General features: G+C 36.0%; 1 protein-coding gene across 1 annotated transcript; it reads right to left on the minus strand.

The window, feature by feature from the left end:
- Window positions 1-10,288: 10,288 nt before the first annotated feature.
- LOC132799151 (stearoyl-[acyl-carrier-protein] 9-desaturase, chloroplastic-like) lies at window positions 10,289-13,316 on the minus strand. Its single transcript, XM_048473064.2, has 3 exons — window positions 13,158-13,316; window positions 11,888-12,407; window positions 10,289-10,894 (listed from the first exon to the last, which is right to left on the minus strand). Exons 1-3 carry the CDS (start codon window positions 13,265-13,267, stop codon window positions 10,337-10,339), a joined length of 1,188 nt encoding a protein of 395 aa, XP_048329021.2. The 5' UTR covers window positions 13,268-13,316; the 3' UTR covers window positions 10,289-10,336.
- Window positions 13,317-23,660: the final 10,344 nt, after the last annotated feature.

A 23,660-nucleotide genomic window follows, 5' to 3' on the forward strand; every position in this document is an offset into this window, starting at 1 on the left:
TGAGCATACAATTTGTGAAAGCTGATATTGGTGCATTTATGGATGCCGAGCAGCGGGAAATGGGTTCAGATCTTCTTGAATTCACTTGATATCACTAAGAAGTCATGGGAGCTGGTCAAGACCGAAGCTTTGCTAGTCATCTAAGAGGTGTGCGCATGAGAGAGAAAATGGCCGGGGTTTGCTATATTATTTGCTGACTTTACTGTATTTTGTTGAGTTGGCTTTTCTCTTTCCCCCAAGCAAGAGCTGTCAGGACCCGTCTAGAATTCCTTCCCCGGAACCCTAGACAAGCCCTGATCCCAGGGAAATACCACCGAACCTTCCAATGGAAAATCCAGCAGCACCTCCCCTAAGGGTAGGACTAATCAAAAATTACCTGCACTGAAAACACACTTCAAAAATTCATCCCCTTATTCCTCCCATAATACTACAGATTGATTCCACAAATTTCAGTACTTCAAAATATAACAGCAACTTAGTGCATAAAGAACAACTACACGTCCAATACAGTATACAGAGCATTATACAGATACATGTGGAATTTATACAATGACAGATACGGAAACAATACAAGATGAAGAGGAAAAAGGGAAGAAATACTTCTTGAACTTTCGGCAACGAACTGAGACGTTGGGCTCGCCCCGGACAATCAACGTCTCCCAACCTGAACCTAGGGGAACCGAATTTAAAAGCGTGAGATGCTAATCATCTCAGTGAGTGACCCTAACTACTGAACACTTTTAATGATAATAATAATAATAATAATAACAGTTAAGGAAATTGAATAAATACCAACAATTAATAAATAAATAATAATAAATAATAACTGTTGGAAACAATAATTTCCCTCAAAACTCTCACCAATCACTCCGTTTGAAATGTTCCCTTTTTAAAACAATTTCACAAAAACCAATGTACGTACTTCCCGAAAACCAAGGGATTTAACCATTTGATAAACAATAAATAAATAAATACATACTCCAATATATTTAATTAAAATGTAATAAATTATAATAAATAATTTTTGAACACCTTTGGGGTTTGAAACATTATTTGCAAATTACACCTGACGCACCACACCATATACCGGTGATGCCCTCCGATACCCAGCGTCCCGAGCACCGAATGGCGGGGAGATTAAAGAGAGAAACTTGCAAACGGCACTTCGGCGTCTCGACAGTACCGCTGCTGAAACCATCATCCCGGCCAAGGGAGGGGCGGCTGTGGTCAATATCAAACTTGCCTGCCCAGTCCAATGGCAACCACGGGAGAAATAATACCTGCGCGCTAAACCACATAATACTTGCGCGCTACCACGTGTCCATACACCAGAACACCAATACTGTCTGAGTGCGTCTAAAAATAAACATTATTAACCAACCGTACCATTTTCCAAAATTACCGTGGGAAATACATTAAATTCTCACACTTACCATCCCACATATTTTTATTTAATAAACCGGTACGAAACATTGATAACCAACAAACCACAATTTTCTCAAAGTATGAGATGCAACCATAAAAATACCGCGGGCATAATTTATAAAATTAAACCACCAACTTAAACCATAACCAAATTGTACCACATGAGCATAATTTAAATACCAATTAAACATAATTAATTGTCCAAAATAATTTTTGAAGGTGGGTCACTCACTTGGAGCATGCATTTAACCTAAGATCCACTATGGGATCAATTCCACGACCCACCGGTGCTCCTAGAACAAAATTCACAGACAGCCAAATAAATTAATATTTTAATCGGGTAAATAATACCTGGTACCCGGGTGGTCAAACACAAACGTTATCCAAAATTGACAAATTATATGTCTATGGAAAGCTTGTGAGATGAGGATCACATTACCGACCTCCATTGAGTTCAATTTGACCGGCGGTGGCCGGAATTTGGTCGGAAAGATTCGGCCGGTTTTTAATTCCACGTATCTCGCAAACCACTTCAAATTTTTGAGATTGGAGGCCATTTTTGAACTCAGAGGACCCAAAATAGGGGGAGAGGAGGTTTAATTTGGACTGGGCTGGCCGGAAAACACAAGAAAAGAGGAGAGAGAAATTTTTTCGGCCGGAGAAGCGCGCGTCCGGCGGCCGGTGACTGTGAAAATTGGCAGCTGAGCTCGCCTCCTCCCTCCGCTCATCACTGGCTGGCGCGTGAGGACTATGGGTGGCCGGAATTTAAAAACACGGGAGAGAGAGAGACGACAGGGAGGAGAGAAAGCTGCTGGTGTTTTGATGGCTCGGGGAAGAAGGGAAGAAAAAAAAAAGAAAAGAAAAGAAAAAGGAGGTGTTTTCCCACGTGGGGAAAAGAAAAGAAAAAGAAAAAGAAAAAGAAAAGAAAAAGGAAAAGAAAAAGAAAAAGGAAAAAGGAAAAATAAAAATAATTAAATAAAAAAATATTATTATTTAAAATAATAATAAAAATAACTTGATATTACACATGGTTGACATGTGGCTTCTCAACATGGTGACAAATGGTCACCTCCATTAAGTCACACATGGCACATCGTTACGCGTTCAAAAATAATATTAAAATAATACGGTATTTGAAAACCTCTACAGGTCCATAACTTTCAAACCACATGTCCAAATCGGACGTGCCGCTAGTCTACGGACTCGTATCGACGAGCACTTCACAACCATGCATGAGTCAAAGCTCAACCTTGCATGAATAAAAAGTCAACTCGGTACCCTTTGGACAATTTGGACCTCAACTTGTTTTGCTCATAACTTTCAAACCGTAGCTCCGATTTCGACGTGCTACTAGTCTACGAACTCGTGCCAATGTGTACTTCGTAACGGTACCTCAGTCAACTTAGAATTCCAACCTGGTCAAAAAGTCAACTTTTGACCCCTTCGGTCAACGGTCAACAGTCAACCTCGGTCAACGTGCAAAAATTCCGACATGGTTCGGGACGGGGTGTTAGAAGGGCAATGTGTGGGAATCCATAATAATCTTATTTGGCATCCTTCAAAGCATATAGAAGCTGATTTTGAGTTCAAATTGGTCAAAGATTGGTTAAAGTCAACTTAGTCAAAAAGCTAGTATTCTAGTTTCCTAATTTAATTTCTACTTTTTGTTTTAGGAAATTACCTGCTGGTTTTTATTTATTTATTTTCTGGAAAAATAAGTTTAGGAAAGTTATTATTTTATTATTTCCATTGTAAATTAATTAATTCCTAATTCAATTTAAGGAAATTAATTAATCCAAATTAGATTAAGAAAGGGTGTGAAATTAGGCAATTTCCTAATTGGATTCTATGTTGGCTAAAATTTTCTAATCCTTTTAGGATTTTATTTTGTTCATTCAAAGCTTATTTGAAGGTTTATTTTCAATCAGAAATCAAGCTTGAATTTTATACAGAAAATTATTTGTGAGATGGAATTCTCTTTGTTCTTTTGAGCACCTAAAACACCATTAGTGAATGAGTGTTTTAGTTTGACTTATCAATAGGCATTCCATCACCTATTGTGGCATCTTTATTATATACCAAGGTTTCTAATCACAAGTTGGTTCGCAGTCAAGGTGACCATTAGAACTTGAACATAATTAGATCTGGGCTAATAGAATACGGATTTAGGCGCAGGTTATTCTAGGTTCGTATCAATACAAGTGTATCTTCAGTATTCTCATCTATACGATCTATAGTAGAATGACCTCTAGACTATGTAATGTTTGGAATTGGTGTTTCCACATACTTTGGACCATTAGGTATTAATGTCTCACTAGGCGTTGGTGTTGTGGAATGATCTGGTGTTTGCATAGGTTGTCGACCTCTAGGGGATGGTGTTTCCATAGGCGATGGAGTCCTTCTAGATGATGCTTTCTTCCTAGAAGACCTCCTAGGAACCAAATTCTCGCTTTGTGATGGTGTCCTCCTAGGGACCAAAGTCTCTCTTCCTGGTGTACATATCTTAATCTCTTAGGTGGCATATTTAAAGTAATATTTTGGCAATTTTTGTTTCCCCTATATTACCATCCTGCAAGCATAAAAAATAATATCAATACTATATCTAAGGGATTGATATTGTCAATAATCTTAACCATTCAATTCTTTTGTTATACGTATATATATACATACATGTATATATGCATAAATGAAACAATCACCACTAATCCTATGGAAATGTTATAGTCCCTTTTTATTCTATTTCTCAAACCCACATATTTATATATGTATATACATTTATATAGATGGAGGATGCCATAAGTATTCCAATCTCCACAAATTATGCACCATGCCTACACAAGGTGATCATAAACAATAATTAGACAATTAGTTATATATATTCAAGAGGAGTTATTCTAATTATTTCTCCATTCAATTCCCAATATGCAATAACATTATATATTGATATTCATTTAGATTTTTGCTATGTTATGCGTTTATTATTAGATAGGTTACAGAGTCCATTATTCAACATCCGGCAATTTAGAAGTTCTTAAAAGTCCCAATCCAAAACACCAAAATATAGTAAAAATCTAGAAACTATCTTATTTGTTAATAGGTTGGAAAACCATATTTACTTCTTTACTCAAGTTTTTTTCCCATTTTCGGTTACCCTTTTTTTTCTTTTTTACATTTTGCTTTAGTATCTCTCAAAAACAAAAAATCTCAATCAATCAAATTATGATGCTTGTGTTTTTTTCAAAAGCAACAGAGCAGTTCAAGAAAATTCCAATCCATGAAGACTCATTACATTATGTTAAGAACATAGGAAAAAAGATAAAAATGCAATTATGTATCAACACGTGGCAAAAATTTCTAGAACTTTATTGTTTGAAAATATCAACTACACTGCCAAAAACAAATAACATTGAGGAACAGAGACTTCTCTCACTCAATATACCTATCTCTAACAAAACACCACAGCAAACATAGAGGGAAAAAAGAAGAAGAAGTTATAGATGTCTCTTACCAAGAACAGATTTGCTTCCTCTCACATCCCTAATAAATCCTTTAATCCTTCCTTTATCAGCTCATTAAATCCGGTTGACTCTTTTTGTAACATCCCACATCGGTTGGAGAGGGGCACAAAGCGGTCTTTATAAGGCTGTGGATACCTCTCCCTTCAGGACGCGTTTTGTGAGCAAAACCTTGAGGCCAGGGGGGAGAGAGGGTGTGAACCCTGGGCCAAAGAGGACAATATCCTGATGCGGGTGGTCTGGGCTGTACAGTGGTATCAGAGCCAGTACCCGGATCGGTGTGCCAGCGAGGACGCTGGGCCCCAAGGGGGGAGGATTGTAACATCCCACATCGGTTGGAGAGGGGCACAAAGCGGTCTTTATAAGGCTGTGGATACCTCTCCCTTCAGGACGCGTTTTGTGAGCAAAACCTTGAGGCCAGGGGGGAGAGAGGGTGTGAACCCTGGGCCAAAGAGGACAATATCCTGATGCGGGTGGTCTGGGCTGTACAGGGAGGTGCTGCCGGATTTTCCGTTGGAAGGTTCGGTGGTATTTCCCTGGGATCAGGGCTGTCTAGGGTTCCGGAGGAGGAATTCTGGACGGGTCCTGACACTTTTTCTTACATAACAAAGAACTAACCCATCCTTCACCTACATTTCATGGAATTAGCAACTTAGAGAAAAATGAAGAAACAGAGAAAAGAAAAAGCACAGAGAGAAATTGGGAGAGGAAACACACCTGTGATGGAACTTGAAAGAGATGTCAATCTAAGCAGTCATAGAAGCAATGAGAAGGTCAGAGAGGTGAGGCAATCCAAAATGAGCCGCACAACTCTTGAAGGGAGTTTTAGAAAGGAAATAGGGCCGATGCAGTTTTATCATCTAAAGGGTTTTATGGGGATTGTAACCAAAAATGCAAAAAATAAATAAAATGATCTATGGGTCTATGTGGAGCGTTATCAAACTATTCATTGGTTTTAGCTTTTCACCTAAAAAGGATATATTTGCAATTTGGTTGCAAAAATTTAATTTTTTTTTAAGAAAAGTCAATTTTGATATTTTATATGAGAAATGCTTCAATATAAAATATTCATATAATAATGTTATTAATTATATATAGAGTATCAATTATTAACTAAAAGTATATGTGTGGATAATGGTTAATATGATTACTTCACACAAATTTAATCAAGTATACAATTATTAAGAAACATTTATTTAAACAAGGTGGTTGAGTATACCATGATTCACACTTTGATTTTAAATTTTTTTCTTATCATTTTACCCTAAACTCTATTGCCTACTATCATTAGTGCATAATGAATTTCATCCAAAAATATTGAAAAAATTGTCAAGTAAGTATGTATGTACAAATTTGAAGGAAGCGAAATGCAGTTTAATATAGGTTAGGGACTATATATGTAATAAAATCTAAAACAATTATTAAAACTGTTTTTTTGAAAGTAAATATTTATTTTTAAAAATGATTACTTAAAAAATATAATATAGGGAATGAGGGAAAAAAAATTGAACAATTACTTTAAAATTGTCAAATGGAAAATTTTTAGAAAATCTCTGCATCACTTATTAATTGAAAAAACTTTATTTTTAAAATCATTTGTAAGATACTAAATCTTTTGTTGTTGTTATTTAATAATTTATTGCTGCAAATTAAAATGTTTTATTACTGTTGGCTATCATTTTGATATTTTTAATTAAAATATTTTTGGTCAAATTGTAGCATTTAATTCAATGTGTCGATATGGTTTTATAAGAAAATTAAAATTTCAATATTTTTTATAAGCATTTAATTCAATTTGTAGATATGGTTTTATATGGAAATTAAAATTTCAATATTTTGTATAAGATCTAAAGATTTTTAAACTTCAAAAATTATTTTTACAAATAAAAACTTGGTCATTGTGGATTATTTTATTAATATTATTATTAACACTGTTTGGACCTATTTAATAGCCACTGACATGGTAGCTCAAACCATTAAATTACGAATTTCATGTTTCTTTTTCTTACATTTAGTCAAGGTTCTCACTTCCCGCCAAAATGGAAAATCACGCAGATGGTTTCCCGCCATTGCATTTACTCACCAAACATAATTGGTGGCTAACAGCATTAAAGTAAACCTATTATAAAATTTGTTTTTATATTATATTATTATAAATTTTCTTTAGTGACCAATATTTCAGTCACAAATATAACATTTGATGACCCAAAATAATTTGGTTGTGGAATACTTTGTACTAACATTATTTGCTATTTTTCCTAAAAAAAAAAAAAATTTAGCTTATATTATTAGTGATCAATATATTGGTCCTTGATAAATACTTTGAGCAACCAACAGGGGTTGGTTGTTGAAACTTTTTGTTCCCACAAAAAAAAAAAAAAAAAAAATGCGGGAAAGCTTCCTGCCTTACGTTTTTAACTACTAAATAGTTTTTGGTCAGTGAAAATTAATATTTGTGATCAAGTTTGTACTCACCATAAGAGGTCAACCAAAATTCTCCATGTATATGTTAGTATCATTTCTGCAACTAAATATCGGTCACTGTTTTATCCATTCAGTGATCATTATTTTTTCATTAATGACTGCTTAGTCGCTAATTCCTTTTTTTTTTTTTTTTTTTTTTGTAGTATGGCTAGTGTGAGCACAATCATTTAGGGCTTAATCTACCATTTAAAGGTTGCGCATCAGAGCATAATAGTAGAAGCAAAACAAAAGTGAAGGCAGGAAAGCAATGGAGTAAGAGAGCAATGGATGGTGTTGAGGGAGAAGGAATATTAGTGATTGCAGTGCTTTGGGTGTGTGTGTGAGTGTTTAGAGAAGATGAGGACATTTTACTTAGAAAAATTTTGGACCTGCTATGATGTCAAAAATGCACTGTTTAGAAGGTGGAGGCAAAAAGCGTTGCATTTTGCAATTTTTTAAATATATTTTAAATATTTTAATTACATTTGCTATATTTCTTCAGAGAACTGGAGGCCAAAACACTGCATTTTGCATTATTCATGAACAGAGACAATTACTTGTATGAATCTGAAGTTTATGGACGGGTGTTTCTAAAATATTGAGTGACAAATTGAAAAACTCATCACAGTTTTGGGCAAAACATGAGGGGGATTATTTGGCACCATAATTTTTAGGACATTTGTGACAAAATCTAAGTGAAAATTCAGAAATTGTAATTGATACTATGGTTCTACCAAAGAACTGTAACAGTCAAGATTATTGTAATTGAATGAAGCATGCTAATGTGACATTGGCAAATATTATAAATGTTGCTCTTTTTTTAGTTATAAATTTCGTTGTATGGAGAAAAATTTTGTAATTAAGTGTTGCCCTTTTTTGTTTTTAATGAATTCTCAAAAGGTATAATTAACTCAATATTTACTTTTTTTATTAGATATAATAAACACCATATTTACTTCTTTGATTAAAATATAATAAATATTATCTTTTTTGTTTTTTTTTCCTGAACCGTTACTGATAACTTCTATAAGTGATCACATTACAATTATTTTTTAGAAAACAAAAATATATAAAACCTAGTCTTTTTAGCTTTTTCATTACTTGATTAGATGATAATAGACGAAACAAAAACAAAAATACACCAATATATGAAAGAAATGGATTTAAATATAAGAATAAATCTAAACTTCATAAATACAAAAGCCATATGATCTAATATTCTGTTTTTCAGTTTTTAGTATTGATATAAAGCAAAAAAATATATTAAATAATTTTAATAGGCAAGATCAGGATACATACCGATGTATATATATATATATATGACAAAAGGATTAAGTTTGGCAGCTGCGTGGAAGACGTTCAAAAAGCTAAAAGGCAAATATGGAAATCAAAACAATAAGACGTTTTCAATTTTAGACGCTTTCTAAAATTGAAACTTTGTAAAATATTTCATTTAATGCCTGTGGAAGGGTGTTTCTTCTCGTGGGCAAAATCTTGCATGAGTTGGTGTTAATTGTTACCACATTATATGATACCACTCCAACTAATTTATTACCATCTGTTAAACATTTGCCTTGTAGAATTTAACATTATCCAACTCATCATTTTGTTTTTCTAAAAAGGTAAAAATTTATTATAAAAAAAAAAGTTGCAACCAAAGGGCAATTTATAGTGTTCAGCATCACTAATAGTGCAATCACTCTAGAAACTGCCGAAAACAATAACAAAAAATGGAATACCGAAACCAAACAAAGAAGAGTTCTGCTTCTGGGTTTGCACGGCCTCAAGCATGTAAACCTTCCTTCCAGAAACCAGAGACCGGAGGAAGAGAAGAGAGGGTATATAGTTTGGGTCTCCAAAATAAAATCTGGTCTTCGAGATTTCTGGGTTGAATGACCAAGAAAATAGAGGGTATTATCTAAAATCTGGTACGTTGAAGAGAGCGCATAATGTGTGGGTCATATTACAGATTTCCAAGGCTTTTCTTGAGGTTTCTGAAAGTGATCAGTTTCTTTTTACTTCGACATTTTCTTAAGCTTTGGGGTTTGTATTTTCCTTTTTTTTATATAATTTTTTTTTTTTTTGGATTTGCAAGATTTGGGATTTTTTTTATTTTTTGAGTTTCTATTTTTGGTGATTTTAAATTTAATTGTATCTAGGTGAATAGTCTGCTCTAGATATTATAATCTTATTTTATCATTTTTACAAACAATTATCAATTAAATTTGAGATTAGACAAACAGAAATTATCAATTAAGTAGAAGAAGAAACTTCTCCAAGAGAAGCAACAAAGCTAAAAAAAAAAAATAAATAAAAAATAAAAAATCCCCTTTACCAAACCAAAGTTTTAGTAATGCTTTCTGGGTTGAATGACCAGCAAGATATTTTCAAGCGGCAGCTCTAACTAAACATGGAGGAAAACCACAGACTCTGGAATAAGAAACGTTACGAATAAATATTTTTAATTAAAATTTTATTTTTTTCAATAGAAAAATGGTGAGCTGGATAATGTATTTAATAAGGCAAATGTCTTCACCAGGTGGTAAGTGACTGAACAGATGGCAACAAATTCAAGGAGTATTAATAAATCTCTTATTAGAAATACCAAATAAAGAAGGCCTATATAACGAATGCTTAATTATTACACACACTGATAATTGCTATTTCAATTCAAGCCTAACATTTTAGGTTGGATTTGATGATGGTACCACTTGGCACATAAGCCGACATAGGCATCTTTTAAATGGCAATCCCATAGACATATATAGTAAATAAATATATAATTTTGCAATAATAACCATTTATATCCTTCAATTCATCGAACAATATATTATAATATATTATAGGATACGTTTCAAATAATATATTATTTAATATTAGGGCTTAAAATAGAAAACAAACACATAATTTGTTATATAAAAATATATATATAGCTAGGCTTTTCTATTGAAAATCCAACTGAAAGAGACCGTGGGAGCTTCTTTGGTCGCCTTAGTCGGAGCTATTTCTTCCAGCCTTGTAATCCTCTGAACTATCCCACAAACATAATCCTGAGCTTCTTGCCCTTCACTAGAAAGCCCGTTGAGCTTCTCAACTTTCCATTTACTCATCAAATGCTGAAACATGGCTTTGTGTTCGGACAAATTATACACCCCTATACGTGCCACAACTTGGGTTAAATGCTTGAAAAGATGATCATCAAACCCATCATACATTAAATGAGAAGGCATCTCGATTCTCCTCCTCATCATGTATGCTAATGCTATGAGCATCCCATTCGGATCTAGCTCGAAAAGCTTCCCAGCCATTTTGGTATAAGCACTTTCATGGCGTTTCTCGTCGGCAGCAATAGTCCCACATATTTGGGCAAGATTTGCATGTCCATGCTGCTTGGCCAGCCTAGCTGTGTTCCCATGAATTATAGCCGTTTGCCTTTCTTGGAAGGATGTGTAAATGGTCCATAGGTATGGATTATTTGCAATGCCCACATCCTATACATAGGTAGACAATTTTAAAATTTAGCAATTATATATAATATAATATAATTCCATTTTCCGCCACAGAATCTAAGATATGTTGCCCGATCACATCCGATAATATGTTTTGGGATGCAGCGTCGGGTAGCATACCATGTATACTACATCATCTAGTAGAATATTTTCCTATCAAATTATATAAAAGTATTTTGATCTCGTTTGTTTCTTAATTATGACAAAATTATAAATAAAAAAAATAGATATAAATTGTCAAATACCCTGAATTTGGAGTATTAAAAATGCAAATAACCTCTATTTATATATATGGATATATATTATTACATTATGGAGTATGTCTCTTAATAGGGAGTCTTTGATTCAGTTAGAACTAAATGTTTAATTAGCAAATGCTTATCAGTTTGATGAATTATCAATAATTATTTAAATTTAAATCTAAAAACTTAAAATAAGTTGTGTCAATGCTATTTAAGAATTCCTAATTTAATAATGTTAGAGTTTTCCAAATTGGAGAATATTTACAATATACTTATTTCAATAAACCCTGTATGAAAAAATCATGATATCTTGATATGCAAATAACTGTATATCCTAATGTGAGAATAACTATATATATATATATATATGTACATACTTATAGTTCTAATCGCATTATTCATCTTGATTGCAATAAATATGGATGAATTAATTATATGCTATCTCCTTCCACCTAGAGATTGGCTATGTAGACTGTTTCCGCCAAGAGATAGCATGTGATGAATAATCCGGATTGTACGCCTTATTACATATGGATAGGCATTGTATCCGGATGTTAATAAAGTCAGAATATTTTAAATTTAATCAAAATCATAAATATGTGTGTGTGTGTGTGTGTGTGTGTGTGTGTTGAGGGATCATAGTATCAGCTAATTAGTCCATGAAATATGAAAATAATTTTATTGTTACGTTATAAGCAAGCTTACAAAGAGGTATATAAACTGTAATACTTACCAGTCCAGCAGCAATAAGATATTGAATGGTAGTCTCAACTTGCTTCATATCAACTCGGCCAGAGAGATAAAGATACCTGTTAAGGAGATCACCATGCCTGTTTTCTTCAGCACTCCAGCCTCTTGCCCAAATAGCCCAAGGAGTGTCATCAACCCCGGTCTTGTCGTGGAAGATCTCCGTTCCGTTTATACGCGAATGGTAGCTCGGAAGTGCTTCTTCAGTGATCATATTCCCAACAAGGACCACAAAGTATTCGTCGGGTATTCCCTTAGTTCTTTCTTGAAGTTGTCTGAGTTGGTCATAGAAGCCATCTGATGAAGCGTCTGGAAGGAAATCTTGAGGTTGCCAACATTCTTTGGCTGGTTTCAACAATGGTAAAATGTTGTCCCTAGCCCAACCTTCCATGGACTTGAAAATTTCATCGAAATTTTCCTTTGGTGGAGCTTGAGCTACGAGATCATTTCTCTTTGGACCTTGAGGACTAATGTTGGTTAAGGTCTTTCTCAAATTTTCTGCCTCCCTGTAAAACATAATATATTCAACCAAATTAGCATCATACTCAATCAACTAATTATATATCTCTAATTATACACACAAAGAAAAATATGCTTGTTTTTCTTGTGCACATTGCCACTATCATGAGCTATGAAGAATGTACTCGTAGGCTTGATCCTACAAAACCACCGAGGATACATTCACTTCGAGATTCTAGGTGTGCACATCTTCTTCCTCTCTCAATAGTAATTTTGACCCCAAAAAAAAAGGTAGAATATTTGCTTTGATGCACTGACAATTTTTTGTGTTTTTTTTCTTTTTTTTTTTTAACTTAAATCCAAAATCTTGGAATTTGTGGAATCTTTAGCATTTCCCTGTACAGAGATAGATAATAGATAAAATATTATTTTTCCATGTAGAGGATTAAATTTTATTAGAGCATAGTAATATGGATTTTCCATCATTGTCCTATTTATGAGCTATTAAATCTTTTCAATAACTAAAATTTAATAATATATTTAAATTTTATATGAGTTTAGATATTATTTATTTTAAATCTTAAAATTTTAATATTTTACTATATTTATATAAAATTTCAAATACATCTTTAAATATGAATTTTTAAAAAAATATAAAAAGATGCAAGGACCAATTAATAAAATTATAATGTAAAATCCATTATAATAGTCTAATGATAGACTGACTGCATATATACGGCATAGATTTAAAATAAATGAATATGATTAAGAGAGGTATAAGATGAAAGAAAGCATACTTGGTGCTAAAGTGAAGCGCGGAGCACATGAAGAACTTTGGAGATGGGATTATTGATGTGGCGATTGGTTGCGGAGAAAAAGTTGGCCATTTATTAAGAGATTGACTCATAGCTAGTTTGACACTCAATCTTTTGCCTTGATCAATCGAAGAATCTTTCTCTTTTGGGTTTGGATGGAACCAACACGCCTTCATTCTACCTATATATACAAGTAATCGAGTACAAGTTTATTTTATTTTATTTATTTGTTTTTAAAGATATTAAAGATAGGGGTCTTCGTCACAGCGACTTAGCTAGCTAGATATATAACATGGACACCTATTTCTTAATTTTCACAGTATGTCCATTCATAAATGCTTGCTATTTGAAATAAATTTAAATAATAAATGGAAATAAATAAAAAGATCAAAAGTTTCATTTTGTTAAATCAAATATATAAAATGGTTTTTTTTTCTTTTAAATAACTAATAGTTTGACTTCTAAAAACACCTAAAACGACACATGTCCAAGCTTGCCTAGACAGATTTGAGTGAAAACAAAAAAAAAAATGAAGGATGATAAATAATATATATAGTGAAAATTTTCAACAAAACAAAAACGTATTTATGCAAGAAAAAAAAAATTACAAAAAGAGGAGCTAAAATTATATTTGCCCACTTGTATAAAAAGATGAGCGTGGCATGTTATTTGCAATACCAACTAAGATGTTGGTGTATATTAATAATTTACTTTTGTGGAATTAAATGGTATATTGTGTGAGTTCTAACCAATCGATCTGACAATAATTTATTTTCTAGCACTCATTACTAATTTACTACGTTAGGATGCCTACTAAGGTGGTTGATTTCTTTTATTTCTTTTATTTTCTGTTTTATTTATTTTTTATTTCTTTCATATATACTGAGAATAGGGGATTATTTCAAACTTAGTCCCAAAAAATGATCGGCAGCACAATTTTTTTTATTCTTAATTATGTAAGTAGTTGGTATAGCTATTAATTAGAGTGACCAGCGTTCTATTAATTAGAGTGACCAGTGTTGTGACAGCACTGATATATATATATATATATATATATCAATTTTTTTCCTATAAGAACAATCCTTATAAAAAAAAAATCAGGATTTTTATTTTTAATTTTTGTATTGATTCAAGACTAAGATTTTAAAATGTTTGATTGTCTAAGATTTAAAAATGCTAGGTTGTTTAAGTGAGTTGAGATAATGTGCTAAAATCAGGATGATAAAGTGACTTTTGTTTGGGCTCATTTAAATCTAAAAAGTAATTTCACATATCTTTAAATAATTCAACTACTAAAAAAGTGAAATTTTAATGGAAAAACTATAAGAACATCTTGATATTAGAATTGTTCTTTTGTATATTGGTGGTGTAATGAATGACATATTGCATATATGCATATAGGTTGTGTAGAAGAAAATTCACTCAAAATTAAGTTTTGTTATTATTGCATATATGCATATGGGTTGTGTAGAAGAAAAGTCACTCAAAATTAAGTTTTGCTATTAACTTGAATAATTAAGTTATTACAACATTAATTATATATGTCTTTTTTAATTTTAGTTGTGATATAAAACTAATAAAAAAATCATGATGATTTTATATAAAAATTTGATCACGTTAGAATATCTTATTTTATTAAAATATAGATACAAACTTGGAGGATAGGTATATATGCTTATTTTAATAAAATTAGTAAATTTTTATGTATATATATAGTCCTTCTATGATCAGGTCAATCTTGACCAAAATGGTACGGTTCAAAAATATGGAAAAATATCCAGTAATTGGATTTCAACTTATCCAATGAACGGCTCAGATACTTCGCTGTCACATGTGAGACAATTGCAACTTCAAAAAAATTTCTTTCAACCTTTCTGCTTTAAAATAACCTTTTCTTTCCCCCGCGCACCACTGTTTCACATAGACCTCACCATTTCAAAATTCTCAAATAAAATCCACTATCTCTCAAAATTCTCAAATAAAATCCACCATCTCTTACCGTTTCAAAATTCCAAATAATATCCACCATATCTCACCGTTTCAACATTTGCAAACAAAATCTACCATCCACCATCTCTCACCGTTTTGAAGTTCCCAAATAAAATCCACCATCTCCCGCTCACACCATCGTTCTAGCCCTAGATATTCTTCTATTGCTTCCATCGTCTAGGCCTTCTTTTTGGCAATCCCAAATCCATTTAAAGCTTAGGTTAAAGGTTAGTATTTGTGAGCCATTGGTTTTTTTTTTTTTTTTCCTTTTAAGTGTGAACAAAAAATCCAAAAAATTAAAAAAAAAAAACAATGACATCAATGACCTGCAAAACGTCATCAGCTTAGGTACCAAACAAGTGGGCATTTTCCTTCAGATTAAGAGCTGCTTTTTTTCGGTGGTCCAGAGTAATCTCCACGTGGCCAAAAGTGTCAGGACCCATCCAAAATTCCTCACCGGAACCCTAGACAAGCCCTGATCCCAGGGAAACCCTACCGGACCCTCCAATGGAAAATCCGGCAGAACCTCCCCTAAGGGTTGGACTTACCACAAATTTCCTGCACTGAAAACACACTTCTATATTCATCCCCTTATTCCTCCCACAATACTACAAGTTGATTCCACAAAGTTACAGCACTCCAAATGAATAATAGTAATCCAGTGCATAATTAATACATAAATGTCCGAGACAATATACAGAGCTTCATGAAGTACTATTAAGCATAGAATACAATAAGGATGAAAGAAATATTACAATTGAAATAAATGAAGACAAAGGTACTTCGCGAACTAAGACAGCGACGGAGATTATGTTCGCCCCGGAAGAACGTCTACCACCCCTTTCACCTAAGGGAACGGAATTTAAAAAAAAAAATGAGATGCTAATCATCTCAGTGAGTGACCCTATCTACTGAACACTTTTAATATTAATAATATAACAAATAAAGGAACTTAATTAATACCAACAATTAGATAAATAATAAATAATAAACATTTGAAAATAATACTTTCTCTCAAAACCCTCACTATTCACTCCGTTGGAAACGTTCCCTTTTTAAAACATTTTCACAAAACCTGATATTCGTATTTCTCGAAAACTAAGAGATCAATTAATTTAGTAAACACTAGATAAATACCCCAAATATAAATAAAATGTAATAAAATATAATAAATAATTTTTGAACACTTTGGGGTTTGAAATTTCTATCTGAAAATTTATACTTGACCCACCACACCATATACCAGTGATGCCAGCACCAACTGGTGGGGAGATTAAAGAGAGAAACTTGCATACGGTACTTCGGCGCCCCAACAGTACCGCTGCTGAAACCGTCATCCCGGCCACGGAGGGGGACGGCTATGTGCACTATATAAAACTTACCTGCCCTCGGTCCAATGGCAACTCACGGGAGACATAATAACTTGCGCGCTAACCACATATACAACCAGAACACCAATACTATATGAGTGCGTCTAAAATAATTATTAAATTTCTTACTACCGTACCGATTTTTCAAAATCACCGTAGGAAATATACCAGTTTTCAAATTCACCATCCCACATTTTCTTTTAACATTTCTGGTACGAAACCATCGATAACGATATACAAATAATTTTTCTCATAACGGGAGGTTCAACAAACAATATTCCACGGACATAATTATAAAATTTAAACCACCAATTGAACCAAATAATTTTCTTAAAATATTTAAACCAATTATGCCCAAAAATAATATTAAAATCCAGATACGATTTATTATTGAAAATACATTGCTCATGCGTAATAAATAAAATTAAATCACAATAAAATAATAATCGAAAATTTCTTAATAACCCAAAATTCCGTTTAGCACCAATAAACATATACGTACTTATAAAATAATATTTTTCCACAATTATAATTAAATTTCCACCACATTAGCAAAATTCCAGATATCAATTTAACACCAAATAAATATAATTAATTACCCTAAAATATTTTTAAAGGTGGGTTACTCACCTTAAGCACGTATATCAATCAAGATCCTCCGCAGGATCAACTCCACTACCCATACGTGCACCTAAAACATCATAATACACCAAACTAAATATATTAATATTTTAATCGGGTAACACCCAAATGGGTACGCGTGGACCGAACACAAACGACAACCAAAATTGACGTGTAATATACCGAATCGAAGCTTGAGTGACGAGGATCACGGATCCGGTCTTACTTCCCGGCGATCAGATCCAAGGTGGTCGGAATCTCGTTGGAAAGCTTTCAGGATTCAACTCTGTGATTCTTTCAAACCGTCGCAAATTGGAGAAAAAGGACACCGGGTTTGGATTTAGGGGGTCGGAATTAGTGGAGAGGGACCGGAGACGGGACTGGGTACTCGCCGGAACAGGGATTTCTCCTGCGAGCCATCGCGGTCATCGGCAACCGTCGCCGCCAACGGCGCGTACAGTGGCTGGTGGCTGAGATTTTTGGGGATTTTGTAGATCGCGGGGAGAGGGTTCCAACAGTATCGGCGGTGACAAGAACGGAGGCCGGAATGTGGAGATCTCGGTGATTGAAGGATTCGGCGCCACAGCCGGAAAAAGCCTCGATCCGGGAGCTTCGCCGGTCGGTTGGCTGTGAAATTTTGGGGTTTGGCCGGGAATGGAGAGGCGCTCCCGTCTGGCCAGTGCGTGTGGAAAGAATCGGCCGAAAAATTTGACAACTCTGGTGGCCGGCGATTCTCTCTCTTCCTCTCTCTCTCCTCTTTCTCTTTCTCTCTCCTCCCCTGTCGTTTTTGCCAAATAAAAGCCACCGTGGGTGATACTGTTCACCCACGTGGACCACTCAGGTGTCGACACGTGGTGTGACTATGCACTTAAGCCAGATATAATAAAATATTACGGTATTCGGAAAACTTCACATGTCCATAACTTTTTAACCAGATGTCCAATTTAAGCGTGCCGCTAGTCTATGAACTCGTATCGACGAGTGCTTTACAACCATATGAAAGTCAAAACAAAATTATACAACTATAAAAAGTCAACTCCTGGCACCTTTTGGACAGTTTGCACCTCGACTTGTTTTGCCCATAACTTCCAAACCGTAGCTCCGCTTTCGACGTGCTACTAGTCTACGAACTCGGGGCATCATGTACTTCTCCGCGGTACCACGGTCAACTAGAAATTTCAATTGGAACAAAAAGTCAACTTTTGATCCACTCGGTCAACGGTCAACCTCGGTCAACGTGCAAGAATTCCGATGTGGTTTGGAACGGGGTGTTACAACCTTCCCCCCTTATAAGAATTTCGTCCTCGAAATTCCGCACGTCACTAGAACAGGTAGGGATACTGATCACGCATCTGCCCTTCGGGCTCCCACATTGCTTCCTTGATTAAATGATTCCACCATAAAACTTTAACTAGAGGAATAGTCTTGTTATGTAGCACCCGCTCCTCGCGATCCAAAATCTGCATTGGTTGCTCTACATATGAAAGATCTTCCCTTAATTCTATGTCAGGAGTCTCGAGTACATGTGATGGGTCTGCAATATATTTCCGTAGCATCGAAACATGAAATACGTTGTACACTCGGGCTAGCTCTTCCGGTAATGCTAATCTTTAAGCCACGGGGCCAATCCTCTCTGTAATCTCGTAAGGCCTAATATAACGAGGACCCAACTTACCTAGTCGACCAAAGCGTACTACTCCTTTCTATGGAGATAACTTTAGGAATACCCAATCTCATACTTCGAATTCCAAATCCTTCCTACGCACATTGGCGTAACTCTTCTGTCAATCTTGGGCAACCTTCAATCGATCCCTAATGATCTTCACCTTGTCCAAGGTCATCCTTAAATACTCAGATCCAACTACATTATTCGTTGCAAGGAGTCTCTCTTCTCCTACTTCACTCCAGCACAAAGGTGTCCGACATTGCCTCCCATATAAAGCCTCATACAGGGATATCCCAATACTCGCCTGATAACTGTTGTTATAGACAAATTCTATCAATGGCAATTGTTCATCCCAGCTACCGCGAAATTGCATAACACAAGACCTTAGCATGTCTTCTAATGTTTGAATTGTGTGCTCAGCTTGTCCATCAGATTGGGGGTGAAAGGCGGTGCTGTAGTTAAGTCTTGCTCCTAATGCATCAGCCAACTTTCGCCATAGTCGTGAAGTAAAACGTGAATCTCGATCGGATACGATGGCTAGCGGTATTCCATGAAGACTCACAATACGTAGCACGAACAACTGGGCTAACCTCTCGGGTGAGAAACGTTCTCGTACCGGTAAGAAGTGTGCCGACTCGGTAAGACGATCAATGATCACCCAAACACCATCATATCTCCTAGGTATAGAGGGAAGCTTGACCATAAAATCCATATTGAGTTCCTCCCACTTCCACATGGGAATAGGTAAGGATTGGAGTAGTCCTGAAGGCTTCTGTCTTTCTGCCTTTAATTGTTGACAAATTAGGCATTTTGATACAAAATCTGCCACCTCTCTCTTCATGCCAATCCACCAATAATACTTAACAAGCGTTCGGTACATTTTGGTACTCCCAGGATGCATCGCATATATCGAGCTATGCGCCTCTTCTAAGATCTCCTTCTTGAGTTCTGGAATATCAGGAACGCAAAGTCATCCTTTATACACGAGGGCCCCATCCCTCCTTATGGAAAACTCCGGATCAAGACCTTCTTGTAGCTTGCTCTTAATTGTTCTCAATTTAGGATCTTCCATTTGAGTCTCCAATATACAATCCACTAACACCGGTCGCACCTGAAAACTAGCCATAAGAACTCCCGAAGGATGCATATGCATTAACACCCCCATTTTCTTCAACTCCACCATGAAAGGTAGTTGGATGGCTTGAATGTGAGCAAGAGATCCGATAGCCTTCCTACTCAAAGCATCTGCCACTACATTCGCCTTGCCTGGGTGATAATCAATCACACAGTCATAATCCTTCAATAACTTCATCCATCTTCTTTGCCTCATATTTAATCCTTTTGAGTGAAAATGTACTTGAGGCTTTTGTGGTCGGTATAAATTTGGCATGTGGCCCCATATACTGTCTCCACTTCTTTAGAGCAAATATTACTGCCGCCAATTCTAAGTCATGCGTAGGGTAATTTTGTTCATGCTGCTTCAATTACCGTGATGCATACGCTACCACCATTTGATTCTGCATTAGCACGCAACCCAACCCTTGATGGGATGCATCACAATAAACTTCAAAACCTTTGTTCCCATTAGGTAAAGTTAAGACAGGTGCGGATGTTAACCTTTGCTTCAATTCCTGAAAACTCTGCTCACACCTGTCCGTCCAGCGAAATTCAACCTTCTTTCGTGTTAAGTTATGAAGTGGTCCAGCAATTCTCGAAAATCCTTCTATAAAACGACGATAGTATCCCGCTAATCCAAGAAAACATCGTACTTCCCTCACAGTGGTAAGGCGCTCCCAATTCATCACTGCCTTCACCTTATCAGAGTCCACATAGATACCTTCGGCTGGCACGATATGTCTCAGAAAACCCATTTGATTTAACCAGAACTCGCACTTGTCGAATTTAGCATATAGCTGATGCTGCCTTAGAGTTTGGAGCACTCTCTTCAAATGCCTCACGTGCTCCTCTTGGCTCCTAGAATAGATCAGGATGTCATCCATAAGTACAATGACAAAACGATCCAAGTACGGATGGAACACCTGGTTCATCAAATCCATAAAAGCTGCTGGGGTGGTAGTAAGTCCGAATGACATCACTAGCAACTCGTAATGTCCGTACCTCATCCTAAAGGCAGTCTTAGGAATATCCGACTCTCAGATCCTTAACTGATGATATCCAGATCTCAAGTCGATCTTCGAAAACACTTTGGCACCTTGGAGTTGGTCAAATAAATCATCTATCCTTGCCAACAGATAACGATTAGGGATGGTTACCTTGTTAAGTTGTCGATAGTCGATGCACAGTCTTAGACTACCATCCTTCTTCTTCACAAACAACACTGGAGCTCCTCATGGTGATATGCTTGGTCTAATAAACCCCTTATCTACCAAATCTTGCAATTGGACCTTTAGCTCCCTTAACTCCGCTGGAGCCATCCGATACGGTGGTAGAGAAATAGGCACGGTACCCGGAATTAATTCAATGGGAAAGTCAACTTCCCTTTCCGGAGGCAATCCTGGTAACTCCTCAGGAAATACATCCAGAAAATCCCTCACAACGAGCATGTCTTCCAACCTGACCCCACTTATTCGGGTATCTATCACATGAGCTAAATATCCTTGGCAACCCTTATTCAGTAGCTTCTTGGTGGTGAGGGTAGATATCAATCTTGGCAAAGGCCTCCCAACTTCCCAACGGAATACCACCTCAGGCAAACCTGGCCTCCTGAATGTAACTTCTTTGCTAAAACAATCTAGGGAAGCATGGTTCCTTGCTAACCAATCCATGCCCAAGATTACGTCAAGTCCGGATAAATCCAATAGGATCAAGTCCGCTTCCATCATTTGATCTTCGATGCAGAAGAAACACTCCTTGATTAACTGGCTAGGCCACAAGGATTCTCCTACAGGAGTGGCTATTTCTAATAGACATCCTAAAGGAATAGGGGTCATACCGACCCTAGTGACAAATTCCTTTGAGATAAACGAATGTGTTGTTCCCGGGTCTATAAGCATACGTGCATTATTACTAAAAATATTCAAAGTACCTGTAACAACGTCAGGTGTGGCCCGGGCTTCCTGTTGCGTCATAGCAAACACTCGACCTTAACCTGTTTGCTGGGGCATCCTTTCTCTGCCTCGACTCGATCTTGCAGACGGTTGGGCCAATCCCGAAGAACCTCCTACTGCTTGACTGTCAGGACCCGTCCAAAGTTCCCCACTGGAACCCTAGACAAGCCCTGATCCCAGGGAAACCCTACCAGACCCTCCTATGGAAAATCCGGCAGAACCTCCCCTAAGGGATGGACTTACAACAAAATTCCCTGCACTGAAAATGCACTTCTATAATTGTCCCCTTATTCCTCCCACAGTACTACAAGTTGGTTCCACAAATTTACAGCACTTCAAAATAACAACAGCAGCAACCCAGTGCATAAGAACAACTACACGTCCAATATAGTATACAGAGCATTATACAGATAAATGTGGAATTTATAAAATGACAGATAAAGAAGCAATACAAGTTCGAGAGGAAAAAGGGAAGAAAAACTTCTTAAACCTTCGGCAACGAACTGAGACATTGGGCTCGCCCCGGACAATCAACGTCTCCAACCTGGACCTAGGGGAACGGAATTTGAGAGTGTGAGATGCTAATCATCTCAGTGAGTGACCCTATCTACTATACAATATAATATCACAGTAATAAGTAGATAAATAATAATTAATTGGAAATAATAATTTCTCTCAAAACCCTTACAATTCTCTCAGTTGGAAAGGTTCCCCTTTTAAAACCTTTTCACAAAACCCTTTGTTCGTATTCCCCGAAAATCCAGACATCAATTAATTCACTAAATATCAAATAGAATATAATAAGTCAAGCATCCGACAATTTTAATTTAAAGGAAATTAATTTATTGAATAATTAAGTAACGAGAAAATTAAACCAATTTAAGATCCCCAACCAAATAAATACCAGAACAGTAATAATTATATTTTTAATTCCAATACAGTTTCAAAACATTTTATTTTTAAAACACAGTTCTGAAAATCATTTGATGCACCCACTATATACCAGTGGCGCCAACAGTACCCAGCGTCCCGAGGTACCGCCAGACAGGAGGTTATAGAAAGAAACCGGCATACGGTCGCGTGGCGTCCCACTGTGCCGCTGCTAACCTGGTGTCCCGGCCATGGAGGGGTGGCCACCCTCATCCGATGGCAACCACAGGACAACCTCATAATATCACCTGCGCGCTACTCACACCCACCTGCGCGCTAATCACAACCGTGTGCACACTAACCATATCACATAAAATCAGAACACCAGTACGTGCACGGTGCATCTAAAAATCATAAAATCCACATATTTAAATTACATAACAAATTTCACATTTTGCATAAACACAGCGGGTGTAACACCCCGTCCCAAATCGCACCGGAATCCGTGCACGTTGACCGACGTTGACCGTTGACCAAAGGGGTCAAAAGTTGACTTTTTGACTCGGTGGGAATTTCGAGTTGACCAGGGTACCGTGGCGAAGTGCATGACGCCCTGAGTTCGTAGACTAGTAGCACGTCGAAAATGGAGCTACGGTTTGAAAGTTATGGGCAAAACAAGTTGAAGTGTAAATTGTCTAAAAGGTGCCGGGAGTTGACTTTTTCTTGTGATGTAATTGTGAGTTGACTCTTGTATGGTTGTAAAGTACTCGTCGATACGAGTTCATAGACTAGCGGCACGCTTAAATCGGACATGTGGTTAAAAAGTTATGGACGTTTGAAGTTTACCGGATACCGTATTATTTTAATGTTTTTGGGTCGTGAACAGTGAAATGCCACGTGT

This window comes from Ziziphus jujuba, chromosome 2 (assembly GCF_031755915.1).
Source record: "Ziziphus jujuba cultivar Dongzao chromosome 2, ASM3175591v1".
Taxonomy (NCBI): Eukaryota; Viridiplantae; Streptophyta; class Magnoliopsida; order Rosales; family Rhamnaceae; genus Ziziphus; species Ziziphus jujuba.

Bases quoted from the DNA above. Each gene is read 5' to 3' on its own strand.
- LOC132799151 (XM_048473064.2), bottom strand. From the start codon at position 13,267: ATGAGTCAATCTCTTAATAAATGGCCAACTTTTTCTCCGCAACCAATC. The intron at 12,408-13,157 runs GTATGCTTTCTT...TATGTTTTACAG, and splicing joins GCGCTTCACTTTAGCACCAA to GGAGGCAGAAAATTTGAGAA. The intron at 10,895-11,887 runs GTAAGTATTACA...ACCTATGTATAG, and splicing joins ATCTTATTGCTGCTGGACTG to GATGTGGGCATTGCAAATAA.